The sequence below is a fragment of the Sciurus vulgaris genome (genome assembly GCF_902686455.1).
Source record: "Sciurus vulgaris genome assembly, chromosome: 10".
Taxonomy (NCBI): Eukaryota; Metazoa; Chordata; class Mammalia; order Rodentia; family Sciuridae; genus Sciurus; species Sciurus vulgaris.
The window spans coordinates 125,584,166-125,611,033 of NC_136470.1; the positions used below are offsets into that span (position 1 = coordinate 125,584,166).

The following is a 26,868-nucleotide window of genomic DNA, read 5'->3' on the forward strand; positions in this document are numbered from 1 at the left end:
AGTGCTCAATAAGTAGAATCCCCATAACATAATCTGAATTCAGTATCATTTTGACTATCAATAGGTTCCCTATTTTCTTTCAACTCTGTCTTCTCTCAGACTGCACTTGCTTAGCAATTACATCCACCTTACCAATCCTAAAGGTAGAACAATCCTTTATATTAATACCAAGCTACAGAAGGAAATTACACAAAACTCTTCAGGTTGCTAGCAACAAAATACCTTAGACTAGATAATTTCCAAACAACAGAAATGTATTCCTCACAAAGCCAACTGGGAAGTCCAAGACCAAGGCAGTAGCAGATTCCGACGAGAGAGGGCTCGTTTTTTCTGTTTTAAAGATGGTGCCTTCTTAAAGCATTCTCATGGAACCAAGAGAAAACCCTAATGGAGTCTCTAGGCTTAATCTGCTTCACCTGCTCTTAGTAATTTGCTCATCTAGATTTAACCTGCTTTACCTGCTCCTAGTTACCTGCTTTTTTACTTTAAAAATCAATACTGTTAAAGCTGTAGATAACACCTCTAACATGCAGGTCACCATAACTATTGACCGCACCTGAATCACCAGTTGTTTCCTTTACACCTTTCTCCACACCACAGTCCATAAATATCCCCAAACCCTACCGTCAGGGAGACAAATAAATATTTGAGACTTGCTCTCTCATCTTCTTACAAGACCACCTCGTGAATAAACTCTTTTGTAAACCTCATTGTTTCAGCGATTGGCATATTGAATGGATGACAAAATGGGGCTGGTACCATCCATAACACCCATGTGGTAGAAGGGGCAAATAGGCTCCCTCAAACCTCTTTTTTTTGTGTGTGTGAGTGTTTTTTGTCAAGCTTATCTGGTAATACATTAATTTTTCAAAAACCTTTTTATACACACATTTGTTAAAAGTGTATTCCTTTTGACTTTAGGCAATTTTTCCCTCCAAAATTAACATTCCTATAGATTTACAGAGACACCCCCCTTCCTCAAATGAATGAGGTTAGTGAATGATGAGTAATTACATATGATCTTTCTTGGTTTAAGTCATCTTTAGGAGATGAAATCACCCCTAATCTTGATAGTCAGGGAATGACAAAGCCATCAGAGTAAGGCAAAAGAAATCTACCTGATGAGGGGTTTCAGAGTCAGTCCAAGGTCAGCCAACTCCATAACTCTGGGTAGAGGGAAGAAACATCATGGTGGAAGGGCTTGGCAGAGGAAAGCTGCTCAGTTCATGACATCTAGGAAGCAGAGAAACAGCTCAAGCTGTTCTTCATTCATTCACCATCTGACCTACTACGCGTTTGCACGGTGCGAATGTAGATATTAACCACGCGGAGTCAAGCAGCCACGACCCCTGCTTTCATGGACCTCGGTGTACACATCACACACATTGCACACCCTTAAAGGAACTAGGAAAGAGGCTAACAAGTGCTACAAGCCTTACAGACCAAGAGGGATTTTCTTAGGAAATAGTATTTGAAGAACAACTTCAACTGTAAAATGGATGAGGCATTTCCCTGCCGAGGAACAGGGATTGAGGGGTGGGGGGTAACCCGCTTTAAGGAGCGTTGGTCTTTAAAGCAGTAACAGGAAGCAGACGGTTTTAAGGAGTGAGGGCCACGTTCAGGTTGACCTTGGGCATGGCTTCAGAGTAGGCCCACCAGGTTGAGCCCCAGCGTCCAGGGCACCGCTGGCCTGCCCCACATTCGTTGGCTGGGAGACTGCACGCAGCGCAGTGCAGGTCCCGGGAACGCTTCGGGTGGCGGCCGGCTGCCGGGGCAGCGGCGGGGGGTGGGACCGTGGCGCGGAGAGGCGGTGGCGGTCCTCTCCGGGCGCCCCCGGGGACCTGAGGCGCGACAAACAGTCAGCGCACTGGGATCGCGCCAGAGCAGCTTCCAGCCTCCAGCCGGCAGCGCCTGGTTCCCGGAGAAGGAAGCAAGGCCGCGCGGCCGCTTAGGCTGAGTCGGAACCAACCGGCTGCTCGGCGCTGCCTCCAGAGCCCACGGCGCACAGGTGAGACGCGGCCCAGGTGGGGCGGCCCGGGCCTGCGCCCGCCGCTACGCCCCTGCCGCAGCCCCCTTGGCGGCCCCGCCGCGGCGCCCCTGCCGCAGCCCCCGGCGGCCCCGCGCCTGGCCGCCGCTGGGGTCCGACCGCATGTCCTGGGGGCGGCGGCTACGCGGGCCCTGGCATCCCGCGCAGTGTGGCCGCGGCCCGCGCGGGGTGAGTTCCGGGCGCTTCCTGCCGGCGGCGGGCCGAGGCCCGGGGTGCGGGCTGCGGCTGACGGCGGGCGGAGCCGAGATGCGCTGGGGCCCCGAGCCGGCGGGGGCGTCCCTGCTCCGCCAGGCCCTGCGACCCGCCGCTCAGGCCTCGTGGCCTCTTCGCACACTGTAAAGGTAATACTCGTCCCTGCCGAAAACTAGGAACGGAAAGGCACAAGGAAGGCGGCACAGCGGCCGCATCCCTGCGCCCGGGAGACCGGCCGGGTTAACGTGAAGGTGTACGCCCGCCTTCCCCCGCGAGCGCCAGCAGAACCGCGGCTTCCTTCTCCCGCGAGAAACGCATCCCGCGCCTCTTCCCGGGGTTTCGGGCTTTCCCTACGTCCTGTCGACTGTGCGTCGCCGTGTGCGGGGTCGAGCACCAGGAATGTGACCCCGCATCCGCCCCCAGCGCCTGCATGGGCTTTGACAGGACTGGGATTCATTAATAGGGGCAGACCCTCCCTGATGGTGAACGTACAGGTGGTTTTCAGTTTTTCCCCTGAAAAAAAAGGCACTGGTTGAGTACTGTTCCGTGTGGGTTCTGAGCGTGATTGTTTAGAAGGACTCCCTTATAAAGGGTGATGCTCTACTCTCCGAAATGGCCTTCAGATAAGTATTCTCACTTTTGTTCCTCGGGTAGATAGCATTTGGACTGGCTCCAGGAACTTCTCGACTTTGCTGGAGGGCCCAGGGCTCCACATCAACCAGTGTCTACAGTGTTTGAAAGAGCGACCTGCCTTAGTCGCTGGCCTTACCTGGAACTTTTGCTGAGAAAGCAATTTTGAGCCTCTGAATAATTTTTAAACTGACTTAAACCGCTTGGATGAATCAGTAGAGTTAAGCCTAAATTAAGGCAATATTCAGGCTGGAGATAGTTAAACAGTGGAAACATTTAAATGTTTAAGGCATGGGTGTTGGGTCGCTAGGGAAGAGATTTTCAAAGATTGTGATTATAAGTCAGTAACAAGACACTCAAAAATCTTTTCTTTGAAGATATGTAAAGTTTTGAGTGGGTAACATTGTCCCCCATCAGTAAAAATAAGTAGAGTGTGTTTTCCTGTCTTTTTCACTTTAAAAAAATCTCCTCACAAAAAGAGGGATTTAAAAAAAAAAAATTCACTGAGTTTATTCACATAATCTTGAAAAATTAATGTATATGAATTTAAAATGACAGTGGGTTAATCCCTTTCCCACAAATTTTAAACCAAAGACTTCATTGCCCTGCCTCTGTAGAATCATTCTTTTTGTCCTGTGCTGCTTCCCTAACAAAGACAGATATCCCATTGCCCCTATCAGCAGGACTGCTACTTCTTTTTTTTTTTTAAATAACTTTATTTAGATATAACTCACCGTGCATTTCCCCAATTTAAAATGTGTAATTTCAGGTTTTTGTATATTACATTATTTTTAAATTTTGGTTTTATACACACACATAATACAAATTTACCACTTTTAAGTGTACATTTCAGTGGCATTAAATACATTCATAATGTCAGGAAGCCAGGACCACTATTTCCAAAACTTTTTTAACACTTTAAACAGTCACTGTAAAAAGCAACAACTCTGGCTGAGGTTGTGGCTCAGTGGTAGAACGCTTTCCTTGCATGTGTGAGACCCTGGGTTTGATTCTCAGCACCACATATGAATAAAAATGGATAAAATAAAGGTCCATCAACAATTAGGAAAAAAATAAATAAAAATTTTTTTAAAAAAGCAACAATTCCCTTTCCTCCTTTCCCCAGGCTCCTGTAACCTCTAATCTATTTCATGTTGATTAGACTGTAAGTGGGCTCATACAGTATTTGTTATTTTTTTCTGGTTGTTTCACTTAGCATGTTTTCTGAGTTCATGTCATAGTATATATCAGAATTTCATTCTTTTTTTTTTTAATACTCCTTTGGATGTATATACTACATTTTGTTCCTCCATTCTTATGTTGATGGACACTTGGGTTTCCATCTTTTGGGCATAGGAATAATGCTGAAATGAACCTCAGTGTTTAAGTGTCTAAAGTGCCTGCTTTCAGTACTTTCAAGTATATATCTAAGAGTGAAATTGTTAGGTGATATGGTAATTCTGAGCTTTTGCAGAACAATCATACAATTTTCCATGGCAGATGTACCATTTTACATTCCTACCACAATTTGAACAGGTATGATAGGAGGTAAGAGTCCTCATTCTTTTGCATATGAAAATCCAGTTGTCCCTATACCATCCTTTAAAGAGACTATTTTTTCCCCACTAAATACGGTTGGTGCCCTTGTCAAAAATCAATTGGCCATAGATGTATGGGTTTACTTCTGAACTCTCAATTCTGACCCTTAGTCTTGTGTCTATCCTTACACCAGCACCATAGTTTTGATTCCTCTAGCTTTATAGTAAGTTTCAAAATTGAAAGAGCACCAAGTTATTATGTTGCTCAATGCTAATTGAAATGAATAAATTCTTTAAGAACAAAGACATATTTTTCAAATTGCCAATAGCACCTTTATAGGGTCTTTTGATTGTGGGTCCAAATACTTGGTGAACTGAAAAACTGAAGGCTGGCCACAGCCAAAATTTTTTATAGTAAATGTACAGGTTCCTCAGCAAAATAAATAGAGCAGAGCTGCTGTAAATCTTGTAAAACCAGAGAGAATTTTTTGAAGTCTATATTTGACTTTGGAGTGCTTTTAGGACACTTAGTGAGCCCCTGTTTGTCAAACGGATGGATGGATTAGGGGATGTGAGGGCAATCTGGCTGTGACATCTGTCACCCGATTGATCGCCAGGGTTGATTTAGCTGATCTGGTTGGCTAGGCAGGTATCCCCTTCCTCCCTCACTGCTCCATATATGTCCCTCCCAAAGCTGCGCTTGTTCAAAGAGGACGACCTTCCTGGATAGAGAAGGACCATTCTCTGGTCAAGGGTATAGGAGTAGCTGTGTTTCCCTGCTGGAACCTCCAAACAGACTCCCAGTCTGGATTATGTTTGTTCAGGCCGATATTGGTTTGTATAGACCATCCACAGAAATTGGAGGAAATTGTGGGGATATTGTTAAAATGAAAATCATCAGATGGCACTATTTTAAAGTCTGTGCTGTAGAGTCAGTTGAGGTTTTAGAGTAATTATTCTTGTTCACATTCACTTTCTTTCAGGCCTCTAGCCTAAATCTCAATGTTACTTTAAGTTTACCTTAAAGACTCACAGATGGGCATGTTTTTATGTGCATGAGGTGAACTGACATGTGATTTTTAATTATTTTCTCTAATATGTAAAAAGTTAAGAAAACCTGTCAGTCTGTTAAACAGTTGAATTTATAGCTATTATTCTGCCAGGCACGGTGGGGCACCCTTGTAATCCCAGCTACTCAGGAGGCTGTGGCAGGAGGATCACAAGTTCCAGGCCAGCCTCAGAACCTAGTAAGGACCTTAGCAACTTAGAAAGATCCTGTCTCAAAATAAAAAATAAAAAGGACTACGGGTGTGGCTCAGTGGTTAAGTGCCCTGAGTTCAATAGGACAAAAAAAAAAAAAAAAAAGGGTGTATTCTGCTGGGCATGGTGGTACATACCTGTAAATCTGAGGCAGGAAGATCTCAAGTTTGAGGCTAGCCTGGACAATTTGGTGAGACAGATTGTCCAAAAAAGCTGGGGATGTTGCCCAGTGGTAGGAGCCTTTTGGGTCAGGCCTTGGGTTCAATCCCCAACACCCCTCCCCAACAACCAAAAAAAGGCTATTTTCTACATATGTGTCCCTGCTTCTTAACCAGGAGAGGAATTCCAAATAAATTTTAAAGTACTGAGATGGAAACAAAATATGTAAGGTGACTGATGTCACAAGACTAGTAAAATTTCTGGTATAAGACAGAAACCCAGAAGCAGAAAATAGTTAATTTTTGACATTTTTCTTATGAATTAATGAGATTTGTTGATGGGATTTCTCTTTAAGATGGATTCTTGTGGACATTTTTCTTCTCGGTGCATTATTAGAGCCCTCCACAGCCTTGTTAGAAAGGGTTAGGTAGTAAAAGCATAGATCCAGCAGTGGAGGAGGTGGCACTTAGAGGGGTGACTTGTTGCCTTGACTTCCCCACAATGACCAAAAGAGTCTGGACCAGGTGATCGTACTGTCTTCTGATCTTGTTTCCAAAGCTGAAATTGTATGACTTGACATTTTTGTTATGGCTTAATTAGAAGATAGTATTCACTTTAATCCTTGCATAGAAAACAGTTTTTTTCATTTAACCTTTGTCTTCGAAATGGTAAGAAATTTTCAGCCTTTTTAAAGCCAAATATGCTATTAGGGTTCCCTGAAATAATTATTAAAAAGTTTTATAGTTGTTGTTATCATTAAGTACCAGGGATTGAACCCAGGTGTGCTTAACCACCGAGTCACATCCCCAGCTCTTTTTATTTTTTATTTTGAGACAGGTTTTGCTAAGTTGCTTAGGGCTTCACAGATTGCTGAGGCTGGCTTCCATCTTGCAGTCCTCCTGCGTCAGTCTCCCGAGCCACTGGGATGAGCCACTATGCCACCACACCCAGCTAGCTATTATTTTTAAAAAGATTTTAAAGTCTTTTGTTTAAACAAACAAATAACATGGACCAAAAAAATTGAAATACTAATAATTTTGCATTAATGCAACCTTTTTCTTAATCTAGTCTACAGAAAAACAAGCACAGAATAATATAATTTTATATTGATTTGTGATTTTGTGTTTAAGAAGAAACATCAAGCCTTGCCTATCGTGCCACATGGTGGCACATGCCTATAATCACAGCCACTCAAGAGGCTGAGGCAGGAGGATAGCAAGTTCAAAGCCAGCCTCAGCAACTTAGCAAGGCCCTAAGCAATTTAGTGAGACCCTGTCTCTAAATAAAATATAAAAAGGACTGGGGATGAGGTTCAGTGGTTAGGCACCCCTGGGTTCAATCTCTGGTACCAAAAAAAAAAAAAAAAAAATCAATTTTGATATACACAGTTATAAGTATCATATTGCTTCAAATTTGCCAGATAATTACTTCAGCACTTACTCTGACCATTGTATGTAGTTCTTTCTTAATTGCAATGTGTACCATCAATTATTGGAGAATGAAAAATTGCTACCTTTTAGATAGTGCATGAATAACTCCTGAATGTATGAATGAATATTGGTAGTTTGGGGAAAATTTTTAAAAATAAAATATGTTCTTGGTTTTTAATTTGCTGTTATCATTTATACTTCTATATGAAAAGAATTAAGCTGGTATAATTAAGAGAGTTCATGCTTTATCTTACTGTGACTTAGTAATATTTGAGGTTTCTTATAAGAGGAAACAGGGCAATTTCTTCAGATTTGAATACCATGTAACTGAACTTTCTAGAATGTCTAAGTTGTCAAGCTAAATTTGAATAACATTCTTAAATCCTCTCTGACTTACAGAGGATGCTTATTGAAGGTTTATATTATGCTGTTTGGCTTATTCTATTGCTTTGCATTCTTTTGTTTTTGTAGTTGCAGGATATCCTCCAGTTTCCTAGGATATATGTATCCTAGGGCTTCTTGAGACTAGGAAAATTCTTTCAAGGCCCTGGGTTCAATCCACTGCACAAAACAACAACAACAAAACAAAAAAACACAAAGACTAGAAAAATTCACAAACTTGTATGGTACTTACATAAATGGACTTATTTTAAGTATAAATCTTTGCCTAATTCTTAGCTTTATTTGCCAGTTTCCCATTAGAAATTTTTTAAATGGGTGTCAATCTCTTATTTTTTTTCAGTTGTAGATGGACATAGTACATTTATTTTATTTATTCATATGTGGTGCCGAGGATAAAACCCAGTGCCTTCCACATACTAGGCAAGCGTTCTACTACAGCCCTCGGTCTCTTCTTTAACATCTTTTCAACTATGTGGCATCAGGCTGTTGCTTCCTGAGAACATTGGCATTGTTTCATTTTTAGCAAGGAGAGCACACTTTTGGGCACTTAGGCACTTACTAAGGAGAAGGCTAAAGCCAAGGTAGATATTGGGAGCAAAAATAGATAAATTCATGATAGTTTGGCCGAAGTGCAGCTGTTAATTCCAAATCTTATAATGTGGAGGGTTTCCCACGCATGTGAGTATGTGTGTGCTTCTGGTTTTAGTAAAACTTAATTAGCACCGCAGTCCAGTTACTCTTTTTTTGATTACACAGTACTAGGCTGTAGTTCTGATTTAGTGACCTGAGGGAGTTATGTCAGTTTTGTGATTTCATTGTTGGCACTAGTAAACTAAGTGAAATTAAGTTAGTAGGCAAATTGAGTTCATTCTTAGAGTGCAAACTAGCATATCCCTGACTACTTCTACAAAGTTATCATTTGGAAGGAGCATTTTTAAAACTTATATTTTGGCCCTCTAAAATGTAATGTGGAAATTGCATTTTAAATTGGTTACCATCCTGTAACACTGAAGAAGGATCCTGTTTATCTTAGGAGTTTTATGTATTCCCTGATCCACTACCTCAAACCCTTGGGGCTTCTTGTGCTTCAGTTTGAGAAGCAGAGCACCCAGAGGATCTCTTAGGGCTCTTGTAGCTCTTATATTGTATAATACTTGAAATAAACTAGAACTTATTTTTTAGTGTTAAGAAATTATATTTTTAAGAAATTATAGGAGCTGGACACGGTGGCACATGTGGCTTGGGAGGCTGAGGCAGAAGAGCAAAAGTTCAACTTATCAACTTAGCAAGGCCCTGAGCAACTTAGTGAGACCCTGTCTCTTAAATGAATGTATGGATGGATGGATGGATGGTCTGTGGATGTGACTCAGTAGCTAAGCACTCAATCACTAGTACAAAAAGAAAACAAAAAAAGAATTTAGAAATCTGCAAGAGGAAAATATATGACTGGTTGATTTTCATGGTTTTATTTCTTTCTCTGAAAAGAAAAGATTGCAATTCTATTCTATGTAAAAATCTGTTTCATCAGAAACTGCATGCAATTTAAGAAATGGATTGCAAAGTTAGAAAAGCACTTTGTAGATGTCGTTTTTGTTGCTCTCAATCTTTCTCTGCTGCAATTCTGCTCTTTCTTTCCTGGCTGCTAATTGGATTAAAGACTGTTTTGCCAGCCATGGCATCTGGAGATGACAGTCCTATCTTTGAAGATGACGAAAGGTAAATGTCTTGCATTGCAATAAAACTAGCCTTTGAAAGTTTCAAGATTGCTAGGATAATTCAGAAGCGTTATTTATCCAATCTGCTCTGTTAAGGACACGTTTTGGGACATTGCAGAATGCATGGTTCTGCTTTATGGTTTAGAGCAAGGGGGGTGAAAACCTACATGGAGGTGGCCACTACTAACATGTCATCCTTTCCCACAGAAACTTGATGTGAGGTCTCCAGATTCCTTTCAGCATAGAGTTCTTGGCAACCACTTCAAAATGATATAAAGTCTGTTTAATACCTATGATTTAAAACATACAAAAGAGGAGGTTTCAATGAACAAGAAGGAAGATATTAAAAAAAAAACAGACTTCAGAGCCAGAGTCCTAGGTTTAAATCCAAAGTCTCTGCCGCTTAAGCCAGGCATGGCATGATGACATATTCCTGAAGTCCCAGCTACTTGGAAGGCTGAGTTTGCAGGATCACTTGAACTCAGGAGTTCAAGACCAGCTTAGGCAACATAGTGAGACCCTGTCTCAAAACAAGGAAAAACCCTGTTTCTGCCATTTGATGCCATTGTGTCTTTAGGCAAGCCTAGTTTCTCTGAGACTTATCTGTAAAGTAAGGGTACTAGTAGTGCCCATTTCATGAAGAGTTCTATTAGTTAATATATGTAAATCTCAGAACAGAGCTGGCACATAGTCAGCACTTGGTGCCACTGTTAGCTATGATCATTATTACTATAGTAAATGGTATTTCTCTCAAAGCCAATAATCTATGGCATTTGCAGGCAAATGGATGAAATTGGAGACTATCATGCTAAGTGAGATAAGCCAATCTCAAAAAGCCAAAGGACGAATGATATCGCTAATAAGTGGGGGGGAGGGAAGGGTTAGTGTTAGGGTTAGAGTTAGGGTTAGGGAGGGGGGCAAGTATGGAGGAAGGAAGTACTATATAGAGGGTAAAGAGGGGTGGGAGGGATGGGGGGAAGGGAAAAATAACAGAATGAATCAAACAACATTATGTAAATTTATGATTACACAAATGGTATGCCTTTACGCCATGTACAAACAGAGAAACAACATGTATCCCATTTGTTTACAATAAAAAAAAAAGCCAATAATCTATTTCAATATCAACGTGTTAATTTCATATTTGTCATTTACATAATATGTTAAAATAGAAGATAAAATATTATTTAAATTTTGCCAGAAATTTTTGGCAAACAAGAAATCCTTTTTAAAAATTCTTCTACAACACCAAGAATTACTGGTTTCATAGCATTTTCGTTGCATTATTTTTATTGCATTGTAGGATATTTCTTCAGTCTTGGTATAATAAATTAGTAAATTAGAATCTTTTTTGATAAGGTGAATTCCTAGTCATTGGTTTAAGCACAAAAAGTTTGGAGAGTTTCTTGTTTTGGAGTGATCAGATCTGAAAAACAGAAAACAATTACATATTGAGTTTTATTTATTGGTAAAGAATAGAGACTTTTTTGCTGACCTTTCCATGTATAGTCTAGTCTAGAACACTATGCAGGATAAACTGATAGATTCTTAATCCTATTAGTATTAAGGTGACTTTGTTTGGAATTATCGGACTATATACCCATACATAGTAGTCGTCTCTTAAGGGAAGAGTAAATAAGAGGAAGAAAATAGTTACATGTTCTGTAAGTAGGATTTCTTAGGAAATATAACTTCAACATTTTATAATTTTAAGAATTTTAGGAATCTGACATTTTCATCTTGGCAGAATTATTCTGTTACTGATTTTGGCCCATTATAATGGCTTTGTTTTATTCCTTTAGCCCTCTTTATAGCCTGGAAAAAATGACAGATCTCGTAGCTGTTTGGGAGGTTGCTTTAAGTGATGGAATCCACAAGATTGAATTTGAACATGGAACTACATCTGGCAAACGAGTGGTGTATGTAGATGGGAAGGTAGGAAAAATGTTACTTTACAAAATATGGTTACAGAGATGCTTGATTTTTACTATGTAGTTTCTTCCTGTGAAGTCAAGGCTTTTTTCTTACAATTATTTTCTTTATGTTTTGGGCCTATATCATTTTGCTGTACAAAGCAAACTAATAATAATTATGGGAATTCATAGAATATAAGTTTAACATGTAAACTTAATGCCTTATTTTCTAAAACCTTGGCATTATGAGTTAAAAAAATTATTTCTAAATAACATTGCCATTTGGGCACTTTGAAATTTTACATTATTTCTAAAATTAAATATTAATTTTTCTTCCATTTGTATCTTAAATTTATATATATATATGTATACATATGTGTAAATATATATTTTTTACTTTTTTTAATCTAGGAAGAGATAAGAAAAGAATGGATGTTCAAATTAGTGGGCAAAGAAACCTTTTGTGTTGGAGCTGCAAAGACAAAAGCAACCATAAATATAGATGCAATCAGTGGTTTTGCTTATGAATATACTCTGGAAATTAATGGGAAAAGTCTCAAGAAGTACATGGAGAACAGATCAAAAACTACCAATACATGGGTATTGCACTTGGATGGTGAGGACTTGAGAGTTGTTTTAGGTAAGTTAGTGCCATTTCTGCAGAATTTATTCAGTTTTTATGATGACTGTTTAATCAGTTCCTCTAAACTATACAGACGTTTGTGGGAGCTTCAAGTAAGAGAATGTCTAATGTGCCCCATGTGTATGGAAATTCACTTAATCCACTTTTTATTATATAGGATAACTTACAGCCAGATTTTGATGGGAATGGATTTGAGGGTTATAAACTTAGGTTTTAAAAAAGTAATATTAGGGTCGGGGGTGTAGCTCAGTGGTAGAGCACCTGTCTAGCATGCTCAAGGCCCTGGGTTCCCCAGGTGTGGTGGCACATGCATGTAAAATCCAGCTACTCAGGAGTCAGAAGGCCTCAAGTTTCAGGACTGTCAGGCAATTCAGTGAAATCTGACCTTGAAATTTAAAAAAATGAAAAGGGCTGGGGATATAGCTCAGTGATAAAGCTCCCCTAGGTTCAATCCCTAATATAAGAAAGACAGAGAAAGAGAGAAAAATAATATTGATGTTGACATTTGTTATTATTTAGTATTTTTCTTTGTAAATATGTCCTATAAGCAGTTCAAAATTTGAGATTAATCGGTAAGACAGATTTCTGTAGGTAATAATAAGTATAGGACTGCATTAGACTAAAGTTGTCAAAATGTAGCTAAGGTACATTTTTTTGTTTTGTTTTGTTTTTTTAAGTAACTTTCTCTCTTCTGGTTACTCCTAGTATGTCCTGTATCTTGTTTTGCTAAGTTAAGACGGTTTGGATCATCTCATAAATTCACCGATTCATGTGTTCAGATAATATTAAATGCCCGTTAGTGTTCGAGACACTGAGGATGCCTAAATGAAAAGAGCTTATTCACGGTCTAGTCAAGTGGTAGCAAATACCTTCTTCTTCTTCTTTTTTTTTTTTAAACATATTTTTAGTTGTATGTGGACACAATATCTTTATTTATGTAATTTGTTTTTATGTGGTGCTGAGGATTGAACCCAGTGCCTCACACATGCAAGGCAAGTGTGAACTACAGCCCCAGCCCCAGCAAATACCTTTTTTTTTAATAAAAAATATTTATCAAGTACTAAGTACACATAGCTAAAAAAAGAAAAGAAACCAAAAACTCCTGCCTATGTAGCTTATCTATTAAAGAAACTGGATTGATTTGTCTGGAGGAGTTTCCTGTGATCTGGATCTTGCTGATTGCACACCTGTGATATTCCTGTCTTTTCTTTCCTGTATAAATGATGGTTGACTCTGAAGAATTGGTCAAATTTAGGTTTGACTCCTTTTTTCTAGGAAGACCACTTATAGTTTGCTATATCATGAAGCAGATGGTGTTTGTCACTTCTCTTTTTAACGTCCACCACTGTTAATGCCTAGATCCTTGAATTCATCAGTGATTGCCAAACAGTGATATTCTGATTCTCTTGTCCTTTTTTCTTACCTTATAAATGCTTCTACCTTTTTAACCTTAAATACTGTCGTCTACTCTTTGGTTACAGAGTGGTACACTGTGTCTAGGAAATACAGGATGACAGCTTACTTTTCCCTTTATTTCCCAACTTTCAAAATATTGATTCATCCCACTTATTCTAGCAAAAGAGCTGGAATAAAGATTAGCTCTTCAGATTGGCTCCTGAGTCTTTTTGATACACCCTCAGTGGACTTCGATGCCTTCTCTATCTCGTATGACAAGATGTTCCATGCTCATTTTGAACTTTTCTGCCCAGATCTGGAGTCATCATTTCTCCAAGTCCTAGTTTCTGTTAGTGGAAAATGATATTTCAGGAGCATAATCTGGTCATGCACTAAGAATGTTCATTCATTATTTCTAGGTTTTTAGTGGACAAAGCAAGAAATGATATGCATGAGGGATGGATGAGTAGATAGATGGCGGGGAATGGGGAGAGTGCTAGAGAGGGAAAAAAGAATGAGGTAGAGACTTTTTTTAGATAAAGTATCTTATAAGTACATACTGGTATTTGTAATTCAAGTTTGGGACTTCCAGGTTTTTACTTAACATTATCTAACATCCATATCTCCTTTTCTCCACATTGGGGATCCTTCTTAAGGACAAAAAGACTGATGCATTTAGAGTATCACATAACTACTCATTTGCTTACATACATAATAATCTCAGTTAACACTTCAGTACTACTCTCACTAATTACTACCAAAATTTTTTAAACACTTTATTACATATCATTCTCCCTGTGCTGTACTGACAATGTAAATACTGTATTTAACGACATCAGACTGTAGAACCATCACATACCATGCTTTCTCCCGTCCTTCCTACATGTGGTTCTACCAGTATTTATTGCTTTCAAGTCATTATGCTGCTACTTCTCGCTGGTCATTTTGGTCACCTGAAACTTGTTCTCCATCAACCTTACTTTAGCAGGGCACCTGGGAATAATATTCTTTGAGTTCTTACACATTGATGACATTTGTCTCTTTCATACTTGACAGCTTGGCTAGATATAATCTCTCAGTTTACACTTTCTTTCCTTAAATATCTTAGATATGTTACTTCACTTTCTCCTGGCATAAACCATTACTGTCAGAAAGCCCGATGACATTCTGTTTCTTTCCTTAAAAAGTGTCAGGTTGTTTTTCCCTGCCTATCCAAATACATTTTGTCTTTTGCTTTGAAGCCATAGTAGTTTTACAAGAATTTTTTATTTTATTGCTGAATAAAATCCTGTGTCATTGCAATACTAATTTTCAGCCAATTTTCTCAGGTACATGGTGAACCTTTCCAATATGTATAGCCAAAAAAAATTTTGGAAGTTTTCTTTTATATTATAGTCTTGTATTTGTTCTGTTCCTTCTGGGTTCTTCCTTAAGGATCCTTACAGAGTTTGGATATTTTGGCTTGTCTTCTAAGTTTGTGGATCATGAATCGTTCCTTCCTTCCATCTTACTAACAGATTTTTTTTTCTAGAGCCGTTTTAGGTATAAAGGAAAATTGAGCATAAAATACAGAGAGCTCATGTATGCTCCTCCCTCAGATTTTCCTATTATTAATAGCTTGCATTGATATGGTACATTCCTTAAAATTGACTAACTATTGATATATTATTAAATATCCAAATTTTACATTAGAGTTCGCTCTTTGTACGTTTCTATGGGTTTTGCTAAATGCATATTGTCATATATCCACTGCTACAGTAACCACACAGAGTAGTTTCACTAAAGAAGTCTCCAGTGCTGTCCTGCTTCCCTCCCTGACCTCTGACCACCACTGATCTTTCTGATGTCTCTGTAGTTGCCTTTTCCAGAATGTCATGTAGTTAGAATCTTGTAGTATGTAGACTTTTCAGACCAACTTCTATCACTTAGTAATATACATTTTAAGTTTTTCCATGTATTTTCATGACGATATTTCGTTTGTTTTTATTTTTGAATAATATTTAATTTGTGTAGATGTATCACAGTTTGCTTGTTCATTTACATGTCACCTTCAACATGGTGGTTGCTTCCAATTTTGGTAGTTACCAAGAAAGCCAGTATAAACCCAATGTGATGGCACATGCCTGTAATCACAGTAGCTTGGAAGGCTGAGGCAGGAGGATCAAGGGTTCAAAGCCTGCCTCAGCAATTTAGTGGGGCCCTAAGCAACTTAGACCCCATCTCTAAATAAAATATAAAAAGGGCTGGGGATGTGACTCAGTGGTTTAGCGCCCATGGGTTCAATCCCTGGTACCAAAAAAAAAAGCTACTATGAGCATTCATTCACCTGAAGGTTTTTGTACAGGCATGCATTTCCAGATCAGTTGGGTTACTACCTAGGAACTCGATTGCCATATGATATGGTGATGTGGTGGGTGGAACCGGGGCCCAGGGTTACGCCACGTGCATCCGAAGATGGCAACTGGCAGAGAGCAAACGGCTTCTGAATATGCATGGAGAAAGGCAGAACGCGTTTACATTTGGCTGTATGATAATCAGTTCAGCTGCCTCCCAGCGTGGACAGATATACTTTACATGTATGCTCGAGCGAGTGACTGCTTGACCTTTAACAGGATTGGATGGACATATCTGGTTATAATTGCTTATGCATGAGACTGCTTATATATTGAGGGTGTTATTGGAAGAAAGGGGAAGCTGCTTCATGAACTTCTAAAGAGTACGTGTCTTCTGTCCCGCTGGTCGGGCCGTAAGTGCGAGGAGTGGCGGTTTTCCGCAAGCGGTTTTCGGTAAGCGAGAAGACAAAGAAGCCGCGGTTTCCCGTTAGAGAAGCCACACAGGGAGCCGCTTGAAGCAGCTCTGTTGGCAAACAGCAGCGGCTCACCACATGGTGAGACTACGCTCTGCTTTGTAAAAGAAACAGCCCAACTCTCTTCCAAAATGGCTGTACCATTTTCCATCCACCAGCAATGAATGGGAACTCCTGTTGTTCCACAGCTGCACTGGCATTTGGTGTTGTCAGCGTTCTGGAATTTAGCCATTGTAAAAGGCGTGTAGAGGTGGCACATTGTTTTAATTTGTAATTTCCTAGTGACATGATGTTGAACATTTTTTCTTGTTATTTGCCACCCATCTATCTTCTTCAGCGGTGTTTGTGCAGGTCTTTTGCCCATTTTTAGTTGGGTTGTTTGTTTCCTTCTTGTCATAAGAGTTCTTTGTATATTTTGGATACCAGTCTATTGGGGTCCTCTCTACCATGTCCTACGTGGAGGAGGAAAGAGTTGACTGCCAGAGGAGGATATTGGCGAGTTTTCTACCTGTTACCCAAAAAACTATCTACTCAATAAACACACGGGAGCCAATACTCTTTTTAGGAGAGCAGGGTGTGATGGGTCTGGCCATACCAACTCAGACCTCTTTACAACAAGTCGCCCAACTCTTTTACGTATAGACAGACAGGTAAAAGGGGCAAACACCGGGAGGAGTTCCTAGAAGGCAGGCCTCTGCGTCACATGGCTCAACCTAGTCTGATTCTGCTAAATAAGGATGGCTCCCTACAACAGTCCTTTGTTAGTATGTGGTATGCAGATATTCTCTCTCAGCCTTTGGTTTGCCTTATCTTTCTTTATAATTTTTAAAAATTTTCCTCTCTTTCACTTTCTGTTTCTCTTAAGAAATTATTTGTTGTGATTATCTGCTTTGCATTCCTTTTAGTTTCATCTTCATTTCTGAGTTGATTTTTATTCTTTTTTCTAATTCTGTACTGAGTTCTAGTACTTCATTTCTTAGAGATTTTCTAATTCTTATTATGTTGTTCTTTTGTATCTTTTGTGATTTTTGGGGGGTAGGGGGTTCTGGGGGCTTGGACCAAGGGGTGTTCTACCACTGACCTACATCCCCAGCCCTTTTCATTTTTGCTATTTATTTTGAGATAGTGTCCCCCTAAGTTGCTGAGGGCCTCAATATGTTGCTGAGTCTGGCTTCAAACTTTTGATGTTCTTGCCTTGACCCCTGTATAGCTGAAATTACAGGTGTGTACCACTACACCTGGCTCTTTTGTGATTTTTTAAAAAATAATTCCTTTAGCATATTTTGAATAGTGCATTAAGGGTTTTTTAAACTTTTTTGCAGACTTGTCTTTCGGAAGATTTTGTTATCTCTAATGAGGTAGTCTGTTCTCTTATAACTTTTTAAATGGAGTTGGGGCTCTATGCTCTTCTTTCTCATTTTATATGAGGCTGGTTTTCCTGAAGTTGGGAAGGGAGTGTGTTTGGGGGTTCTGGAATTCCCTCTGCTGTGCTGCTTGGTGCTGGAAGGCATGGGGCATACCTTCTGACCGCCTGCTTCCCCCCCACACACACACTTTTTCCTAGGTCTCTCTCTCCTTTACTGTAGTGTCCCTAGGTTGCTCAACTTTTCTCTTCCTAGAAATTTCTTCCAAGTGTGGGGTTTTATGCTGGAAGAGCTTTTGCTGCTTAGTTTTGAGGTCAGGGCAGGACTTCTCTAGTCCTTTCAGACTGTTACCAAAAACTTAGTCCATGTCCCTGAGGCCAATCCAATAATGAGGACATGGTTTTGAGAAAAAGGAAGTTGTTTTATTGCTCTGCTAGCAAAGGAAAAACCCAGCAGATTCCTGTCCCAGAGGCTGTGATTCTGCCTATCAGGGGGAATAGATGACTTTTAAATAGGTGATTCGAAGGCTACATTCCATGGGTTCTCTGTCCAGAGGTTGTATTCTCTTGTTAATTTGGGAGACAGTCATTTCTTAGATCTTCAGGTACCATCTCCAAGTCTGAATTATTTTGTTCCGGTGGTGGGTGTGTGCTCCACCCACCCACCTAGGATGGTGAAGAAAGGTAATCTCTTTCCCCCTAGATTAGGGAGGGGAGAGGAAGAGAAAGAAACATGTGTCTTAAAAATAAGTCAAGGAAATGAGGGGGGAGTATGAAAAATGGTGGACTGAGACAGACATCATGACCCTCTCTCATGTTTGATTACATGAATGGTATAAATCTACATCGTGCACATGGAAACGAAATGGTGTACCCCATTTGTGGACAATGAATCAAAATGTAGTCTGTAAAAGATTAAATAAGTAAGTCTCAGCCGCAGAGCAGCAAGGGCTATTTTCAAAGCATACAGAGCGGACCACTGTTCCAAGCCCTCTCCAGGTCCTCTTGTGCTCCACCCACTGTAAGAATGCGCAGAGCTTTTTCCACTTTCGCCTGCACTTCACACGGGCCCTCCCAGTCGTCCAGTTAGAACTGAGCAGTGTTTGGGAGCTCTCTGTGCCCCCAGGCCTGGAGCAACCCCGTGCTCTGTTCTGCTTGCTGCTGAGCCTGCTCGGATCGTATGGTTGTATGGGTCCTCCTAGGTGGTTATCTTAGAGTTTGCGGTACAGATACTGTGCCAAGGAGTTTTTGTTTTGCTTTGTTGCCATTTTATTTGGGGGAACTTGGCTCCTCCCGCCACTGCCACCATCTTCCCCACCAACTTGAGAGTGTCCTCATCTCCCACTGTGTAAGAGGAGGCCCTGGACTTCCATCGCCACCTACCTCTCCTCTCCTCCACTCGCTTTCCATTTCTGTCCTCTACTTTTTCTTTTACATCGTCAAAGTAGTTAATGTTTGTATTTCATTCTGTAGCCATTATTGTCTTCTGTATTTTTATAGGCTGATTCTATATTGGAAACCAATAATAACATTTATATAATGACTTTGTAAATATTTTCACGTATTAGGCTATGATTACATTCTTTCTCTTTTATCGTCATATCCCCTACACTACTCACAGGAAGTTGTTTTTAGTGTTAAGGTCAAATGAATTTTCTATTATATAATCTACCAGTTACTCAAAATTCTTTTACCCCTTTTAGTTGATTTCATATTTAGACCATGATATTATTGTACAGTTTTTTGTTTTATAGACTTTCCTGATTGGCTTTCTCTTCTTATTGGAAGTAGGTGTATATTCTTTGTCCATATTCCTAACGTCTGTTATCATTTTTGTTCATATTTTCTATTGCTTGTAATTCACTTCATTCTTTTTTAAAAAACATTTTTAGTTATAGATGGACACGATACCTTTATTTGTTTATTTTTATATAGTGCTGAGGATCGAACCCAGTGCTTCATGCACGCTAGGCAAGCGCTCTACCATTGAGCCACAACCCCAGTCCCTCACTTCATTCTGAACAGAGATATTCTTGGCAGTCTGTTGCCTTCCTGTTTGAGAGTAGGTGGCTGACAGTCTGCTGCAGAGTGGCCACCTGAGCTTTCTTTCATGGACCCTTTTGTTCTTTTGTTATGAACACCACAACTTCCAGCTTCATCTTTCTTTCTTGCATGTGTGTGCGGCAGGGTATTAGAGATTGAACCCAGGGATGCTCTGCCACTGAACTGCATCCCCAACTTGCTCACCTTTTTTTATGGGACAGAGTCTCACCAAGTTGCCCAGGGCTGGCCTCGAACTTGCAATTCTCCTACCTCAGCCTCCCAAGTGGCAGGGGTTACAGGCATGTGCCACCACACTTGGTCCAGTTTCCTTTTTACTTAGTGGTACCTTCCTGACCCAGGGTATCATCTAGGAGAAAAATATTACTTGACTCTCGGGCTGACTTCAAAGTTTTAACTTCAAAATCATTGCCTCTCAGAACTTATGAAAGACTTGTGCCAGTATCTTCTATTTTTATTCTTTTAAATGAGAAATTTTATGCCAGTTTGATCTCATTATTATTTTTTCTGGAGCTTTTAGGAGCTCATCTTATCCATTATCTTTCCAGATGTCACAGTGATATGTTAGGAATGTAGTGACTCAAACCTCAACAAAGTTTGAGAACCATTGTATCTCATTACTTGCTAGTGGGAATTGTAGTTTGGAAAGGATTGGAATTCGTGTCAACACATCTGAACACATGGGGCTTTTACAGACAGTGAAACCAAACCCTTAAAATAAAGTGAAGCATGTAGTCAGCTGCCATGCCAACACTGTAACACAAATGATACTTTTCACAGTGGAAAGGAAGAAATCCTGCCCTCTGCCTAGCTTAGTTGTTCTCTTAAATTCCCAGGGGCCTTTTCGCCCACTTAGGAATTCTCTCAGGCCTTTAAGAATCTTTTTTCTCCTTCCACTCCTTATCTGTCTTTACTCCTCTTTATCCATGTGTAATCCCTTATGATGATCTTGGAAGGGAGAGAGAGTTCAATCCAAACCTGTCAGTTTGACTGGCTAGAAGGGACCTGATAAGAAGAGAAGGCCAGAGTTAATTTGAGGTGAAAGCACACTTGCCTAGGGTACTCATACTGGCGGGTTTCCACTTCTAAGTTCCACCAAACCTCAGACTATTCTGACTGAGGCCTACATTGTACAGATTAGTTTTTGTTTTTGTTTTTTTTGGGGGGTGTGGGGGATCAAACCCAGGGCCTTGTGCTTAAAAGGCAAGCACTCTACCGACTGAGCTATCTCCCCAGCCCCTGTACAGATTAGTGATGAAGACTTCAGGCACCAGGATCAGAGCTGTGTGGTGGGAGACTTACCCTCTGAGCTTTGGTTTCCTCATCAGTAAAATGGAGATTATAGTATCTCCCTCACAGAGTTGTGTGGGTGAGGTTTACTTGAGTAGGTATACATAAAATTCACATCATGAGGGCTGGGAAGATAGCTCAGCTGGTAGAGTGCTTGCCTTGCAAGCACAAGGCCCTAAGTTCGATCCCCAGTACCGCAAAAAAAAAAAAAAAATTCACATAATGAATTCTTTTAAATATCGTTTGTAGTTGTTTTTGTTACTCAAGGACAAAGAACAAGCTTACTTAGGGTTGGAGTTATTATGTGTAGATATGTGACAATGTTATTATGTGTAGATATGTAATGTGACATCATAAGTTTCTAAATTTTGTATTAAGTTAGAGTAAGGATAGAAAAAAATTTTAATATCAAAAACATTCTGTTTTATAGAGGCCATATTTTATACCAAATACTATGCGAGGCACTTTATATACATTATTCTAGCCCTTAATGATTCCTGTGTAAGAGAGATGGCATCATCTTCATTTATCCACAGGAAAATTGAGGCTCCCAGCTGTGGTGACATGACACAGGATACTGCTAGTGAACAGGGAGGCTGGGGTGTGACTTAAAGATCAAGCATTCATTTCCACCACCCCAAAAATGGGATGCATCTAAAGGGACCAGAGATAGTATTGGTTAGCTCTCTTGGTCTGGTAGTGGCCACTCCAAGAACACTGGGAGGAGGAGGAGGAGGAGGACAGCAGGAGGAAGGTAATGCTGTGGGGGACAGCTCGTTAGGAGGAAATTCTTCTCCTGTTTGGAAAACGTTCACTTCTGTGGGAGCTCAGGTATCACACACCTGCTCAGGACTCACTGCAGATCCCAGCGCAGGTCACGAGGGGGGCGGGGCTCTGCAGGCCGCAGGAGAGGTGGGTGGAGCGTGCCGCACACCTCCAGTCTGCTCCTGGGCCATGATGGAGTTGATGTTTTGTCAGGTAAATGCTCTTCTTTGTTAGCATATCATTTTGAATAGATGATATGCTCATATGATTTGGAAATCAAAATGGTATAAAAAAGATACATTGAGAAGTCTTGCTTCCATCCATCCCTCTTCACACCCATGGTATTTCTCCTATAAACATAACCTCTTTTTAAAATTTTTTTTCCCAAGTCAGAGCCTTCTATGTCACCCAGACCTTACTGGCCTCAGATTCCTGGGCTCAGGTGATCTTTCTGCGTTAGCCTCCCAAAGATAGCCGTTTTTAATAGTGTTGCCTTTCATTGTTTCTTTATTCAGATTCAAACAAATACAAATATTTTATTACCACTTTATTACATGAAAATGTCTCACTTTATTTACTTAGTACATTTTGAAGATCTTTTGTATTAATACATGAAGAACTTTGTAGTCTCTTTTTATAGCTGCAGAGTACATTTCAATAGTAAATAGTTGTTTAATTCATTCCCAAATGGTGGGCGTTTGGCTGTTTCTAATCTATTGCTATTAGAAACATGCATCTAAGAACATAGTGCACATCTTATTTCAGTATGAATTTCTCAAAGTGGGAAGTAGGCTTTCTGAGTCGAAGAATGATTGCATTTTTCACCCTAATAGAATTTTACCTAGCTGCCCACTGTGGCACTAATTTTCTCTCAAGTTCTCCAGCACAGCGCACTGCCAGACCTGGAATTTTGGCATTCACCTAGGGGGAAATGGTATTTTGGTGTTGTTTTTATTTGCCTTTTCATATGTTGCTTCTGCATTTCTTGTCTAACGATGCCTACTAATGTCCTTTGCCTCCATTTTCTTTAGTTGTTGGTCATTTTCTCCTTCATTTCTAGGAATCTTTATATTAGTGCAATTAACCTTTTTTTTTTTTTTTTTTTTTTTTTGCGGTACTGGGGATCAAACTCAGGGCCTTGTGCTTGAGAGGCAAGCACTCTACCACTGAGCTGTCTCCCCAGCCCCAATTAACCCTTTTTTGCGCTGTTTCATGGTTTGGGTTTTCTTTCTTTCTTTTTTTTTTTTTTTCAGTTCCACAGATTGAACCCAAGGTGCTTACCCACTGACTCACATCCCTGGCCCTTTTTATTTTTTTTATTTTGGCACAGGGTCTCACTAAGTTCCTGAGGCTGGCTTTCAACTTGTGATCCTCCTGCCTTAGCCTCCCAGCTGCTGGGATTATAGGTGGCACCACCATACCTGGCTGTTCCAAATATTTTTGCCATTTCATTTATCGTATGGCTTTGCTTATATGTGTCCATGGATTTTTTTCAGTCATGCAGAAGTTTGTTGTGGTTTTACTTTTATGTAGTCAAAAAGTATTACTCCATTTTCCTCTACTGGCTTCTGGATTGGCAGTGTTCTCAGAGGCATGCCAGGAAGCCCTTGCAGGAAACCTGAGCACACCTTGTGTTCAACAGGCTGAATGCCAATGTCCCCGCCACTGTGGCTTACTTCGCACTGTGTACTCTGCCTTGTGTTTGGATGCTGAGTTTCTCTGCAGCTGTGACTAGATGCTTCCAACTCAGGCTACTTTTGGGGTGACCCCTGCCCATGTCTCCTGGCCCCCTCTGCCTTTCCATCCATCCCATTTCAAAAGACTTTCTCCCCTCCAAGCGAGGCACCCATCTCAGTGTGTGAGAGAAAACAAGCCCCTTTAGCTGGTGCCCTACAGCAAACACTCTGCCACAGTCCCACCTTGACTGCACCTCAGACTTGACCCCAGGCAGGTTCTGACCCCAGACTTCTGCTGCACTGCAGGCCTTGCTTCTCCCCTCTCCTCATCTGGCTCCTGCTGAGTGCAGCCTCCCTCCTGCCACCTCCCAAGACAGGGTGCTTTGGGGACTCCTTAACCCTGAGGAGAGCAATGGCACACTGATGTGCCAGTGTGCTGTGGTGGCATCTTGTTCCACCACTCTACTTGGTTTTTCCTTATGACCCAATTATTTTTCCCAAAGTGAAACCATTGTAAATAAGAATGTAGATTATTGTGCTGTCCAGTAAGAAACTGAAGACTAAATTTCCAAACCTGACTCCTGACTATCTTAGATGGTGGTCTTTGTGTCTCGTCTAGTTGGGTGGGTGTGGGAGATAGGAGGGATGGTCTGGGCTCCCTTGATAGAGACATTCTGTGCAGAAAGGCCCCTCCCGCTCACTCCTATGCAACCCTCCCTCAGTGATTGTCCTTCAGTATTTATTTTGCTTAATAAAACTCCATCAGTTTATACTGGTATCATGACTTGCTATTGAAAGGTATTTTATCTATGAACAAAGACAGTTTCTTCAAATTTCAGGAGAGTTTCAAAGCCATGAAAAAGCATTGCATTTGAGAATATTAATGGAACTTTAGAGACCCCATCTATCAGTCTTTTCCTAAAATAACAAATATGTAAGGTTATATTTATCTTTGAATTACAGAATTATAACTTTCAAACTTTATGTTACTTTCACAGAAAAAGACACTATGGACGTGTGGTGCAACGGTAAAAAGATGGAGACAGCGGTAAGTTGCCACTGTGTAAGCTACCGTTGGAATGTCACTGCACCTCCTGATTCTGGAGATGTCGTAATTAACCAAGGTCCTCTCGGTAAAAATCAAAAATAAGACTAGGTTCTCCTGACTCCAAACTCTGAAAATCTTTCCTAGGCAGTTCCTAGGGCAGTGAGAGTTTGGAAACAACTTGTGTTCTGAGCTGGCGCCAACCTTGCTACCCCCCACCTCCTGGCCCAGGCTCCTCTTCTGAAGAGCCCTCCTGTTAAAAAATTCCTCCTCTGTGTTAACCCATGTGTAGTACCACTGCTTCTCAAGTCACTTGCATAGATGTCACCTGGGATCACTTTTGTTGTTGTCGTAATTAGTTATATGTCACAGCAGAATGCTTTTTGACACATTGTACACATTGGAACTCAACTTCTCATTCCTCTGACTGTACATGGTGCAGAGTCACACCAGTCGTGTAATCATACACGTATACAGGGCAATAATGTCCATCTCATTCCGCCATCCTTCCCACCCCCTCAGACCCTCCCCTCCTCCCCTCCGCCCAATCCAAAGTTTCACCTGGGATCTTGTTAAAATGCATATACTAGCATTTCCCTGGGTGCCACCAATGCTGCTAGCCCCCAGGTCATACTAGAGTGGAAAGGCTCTGCTCCATACACCAAAGCAGGTAATCCTTTTCTAAAAGCAAGAGCTTTATAATGCGTATCAACTGTTCTTGGTATAGTGTAAGTATTGTAGTCCGTTTTTTCATCACTGACCAAAGGATCTGATGGGAACAGTGTAGAAGAGAGGAAGTTTATTTGGGGCTTACAGTTTCAGGGTCTCAGTCCACAGATGGCCAGCTCCATAGCTCTGGGCCTGATGTGAGCAGATCAGGCTGAAGGACATGGCAGAGGAAAGCAGCTCAGAACATGGCACCAGGAAGCAGAGAGCTCTGCTCACCAGGGACAAAATATAAACCCCTACCTCTTCCAGCCCCACCCTACCTGCCTTCAGTTACCACCCAGTTAATCTGTATCTGTTGATATCAGTTGATTAATCCACTGATTGGGTTACACCTCTGAAAATTTTTGCATTGTCTCACATGAGCTTTTGGTGACACCTGGTAGCTAAATTGTAACAGTAACCAGGAAAGGTTTATTTTCATGTTCATCATTTTTATTTTTGAAAAGTCTATGTGATAAGTAACATGAAGTGTACATTTTTTTCCCTCAACACTTAAGATTCTTGAGGATTGGCTACAGATCATTTAAAAGAAACTTTCTGTTCAAAATGAAAATATAAAATCATCTAAATACAAGCATTAGACTTTAATTTTATACAGCTTAACCTTGGGCTAATATTTCATTGCCCCACCAGTACTTTCAGATGCTGTTGATACTGTAGGCAAAGAGAGATATTGCTGGCACACTGATCCCTCTTTGTTGTCTTAGGGTGAGTTTGTAGAGGACGGAACTGAAACGCACTTCAGCGTCGGGAGCCACAGCTGTTACATAAAGGCCGTCAGTAGTGGGAAGCGGAAAGAAGGGATTATTCACACACTTATTGTGGATAACAAAGAAATCCCAGAGATTCTCGAATGACTTCATATTAATGAACTTTTATGTCCAGAAATAAAGATCAGGACTTTTTAATTACTGTGGTAATTAAATGTGTTCAATATGTACTTATCAGTACATTTAGTCTGCAATGTTTGTATTTTTTAGTTACTTGAAACTGTAATATTACAAGGGTCAGGAAAAAAACTAATTATGTGCTGTCATATAAATTATAATTTTTTTGTAAATAATGTAAAATGTTTTAAAACAAAATAAAAGATATGGACCAAAATCACCAATGTTTTAAGTCACTTTATTATAATAAACACTGTAAAATTAAATTGTTGCTGCTTGATTTGTGTTTCTAAAAATGAATAAGTCTTGGAATATGTTTAACCTACACAGGCAGGTTGTCTCTTTAGCTTAAAGCAGTTGGTTCATAAAGGTGCAGTTAATTCAACTAGAGAAAATGAGAAATTGTGTGTGGTAACCTATTAGGGAAAATTCAAACTGTATCACATAAGAATTTAAATGTGGGTTTCTGAAGATGTAGTTGTTTAATTAGCACAGTTGCAGACCAAAACTCGAGAGGAAAAGAAGCAAACCTGTTTGCACCAAGCTGCCTGGCAGCCAGCGTCTGCAGGCAGTGTCAGTCAGCACCACATGAGTGCTTCTGCCAGGAGTGCACACCAAGCCCAGCCAGGGCAGCCCAGGAGCACTTGAGCGAGGTCTCTCAGGGCTCTCCCCTGAAGGGCTTTCAGGGCAGGTTTAGTTTAGCAACAGAGTCTTGCGTTGGGTATTTCCCATCCATTGTCTCATGTCAATCCTCTGTGAGGGGAATTCTGTTTTCCAGATTGGCTGTCTTTAGTATGATCACCATTAGTTACATGGCTATTAAGTTAATTTAAAAAAACAATTAAAAATTCACTTCCTCAATCACATTAGCTGCATTTTAAGCACTTGACAGTCACATGTAACTGGTGGATCCCATATTCGT

At 40.5% G+C, this 26,868-nt stretch overlaps 1 protein-coding gene across 5 annotated transcripts; it reads left to right on the forward strand.

Annotated features, from left to right (window-relative positions):
• The first annotated feature begins 1,175 nt into the window (after positions 1 to 1,175).
• On the forward strand, positions 1,176 to 26,166 carry FAIM (Fas apoptotic inhibitory molecule). 5 transcript variants are annotated; one of them, XM_079155039.1, is made up of 6 exons: positions 1,176 to 2,008; positions 9,316 to 9,374; positions 11,176 to 11,308; positions 11,698 to 11,926; positions 24,284 to 24,333; positions 25,767 to 26,166. In XM_079155039.1, exons 2-6 carry the CDS (start codon positions 9,331 to 9,333, stop codon positions 25,914 to 25,916), a joined length of 606 nt encoding a protein of 201 aa, XP_079011165.1. In that variant the 5' UTR covers positions 1,176 to 2,008; positions 9,316 to 9,330; the 3' UTR covers positions 25,917 to 26,166. The 5 variants fall into 5 exon arrangements, with proteins under 5 accessions (XP_079011165.1, XP_079011166.1, XP_079011169.1 ...); XM_079155042.1 differs by lacking the exon at positions 1,176 to 2,008 and adding an exon at positions 2,226 to 2,388; XM_079155040.1 differs by lacking the exon at positions 9,316 to 9,374 and having other exon boundaries at positions 1,186 to 2,008.
• Positions 26,167 to 26,868: the final 702 nt, after the last annotated feature.

What these genes read in the sequence shown, in the direction of transcription:
- FAIM (XM_079155039.1), top strand. Translation starts at nt 9,331, where the DNA reads ATGGCATCTGGAGATGACAGTCCTATCTTTGAAGATGACGAAAG. An exon ending in TGGTGTATGTAGATGGGAAG is followed by an intron (nt 11,309 to 11,697) that starts GTAGGAAAAATG and finishes TTTTTAATCTAG; the next exon opens with GAAGAGATAAGAAAAGAATG. An exon ending in GTAAAAAGATGGAGACAGCG is followed by an intron (nt 24,334 to 25,766) that starts GTAAGTTGCCAC and finishes TTGTTGTCTTAG; the next exon opens with GGTGAGTTTGTAGAGGACGG.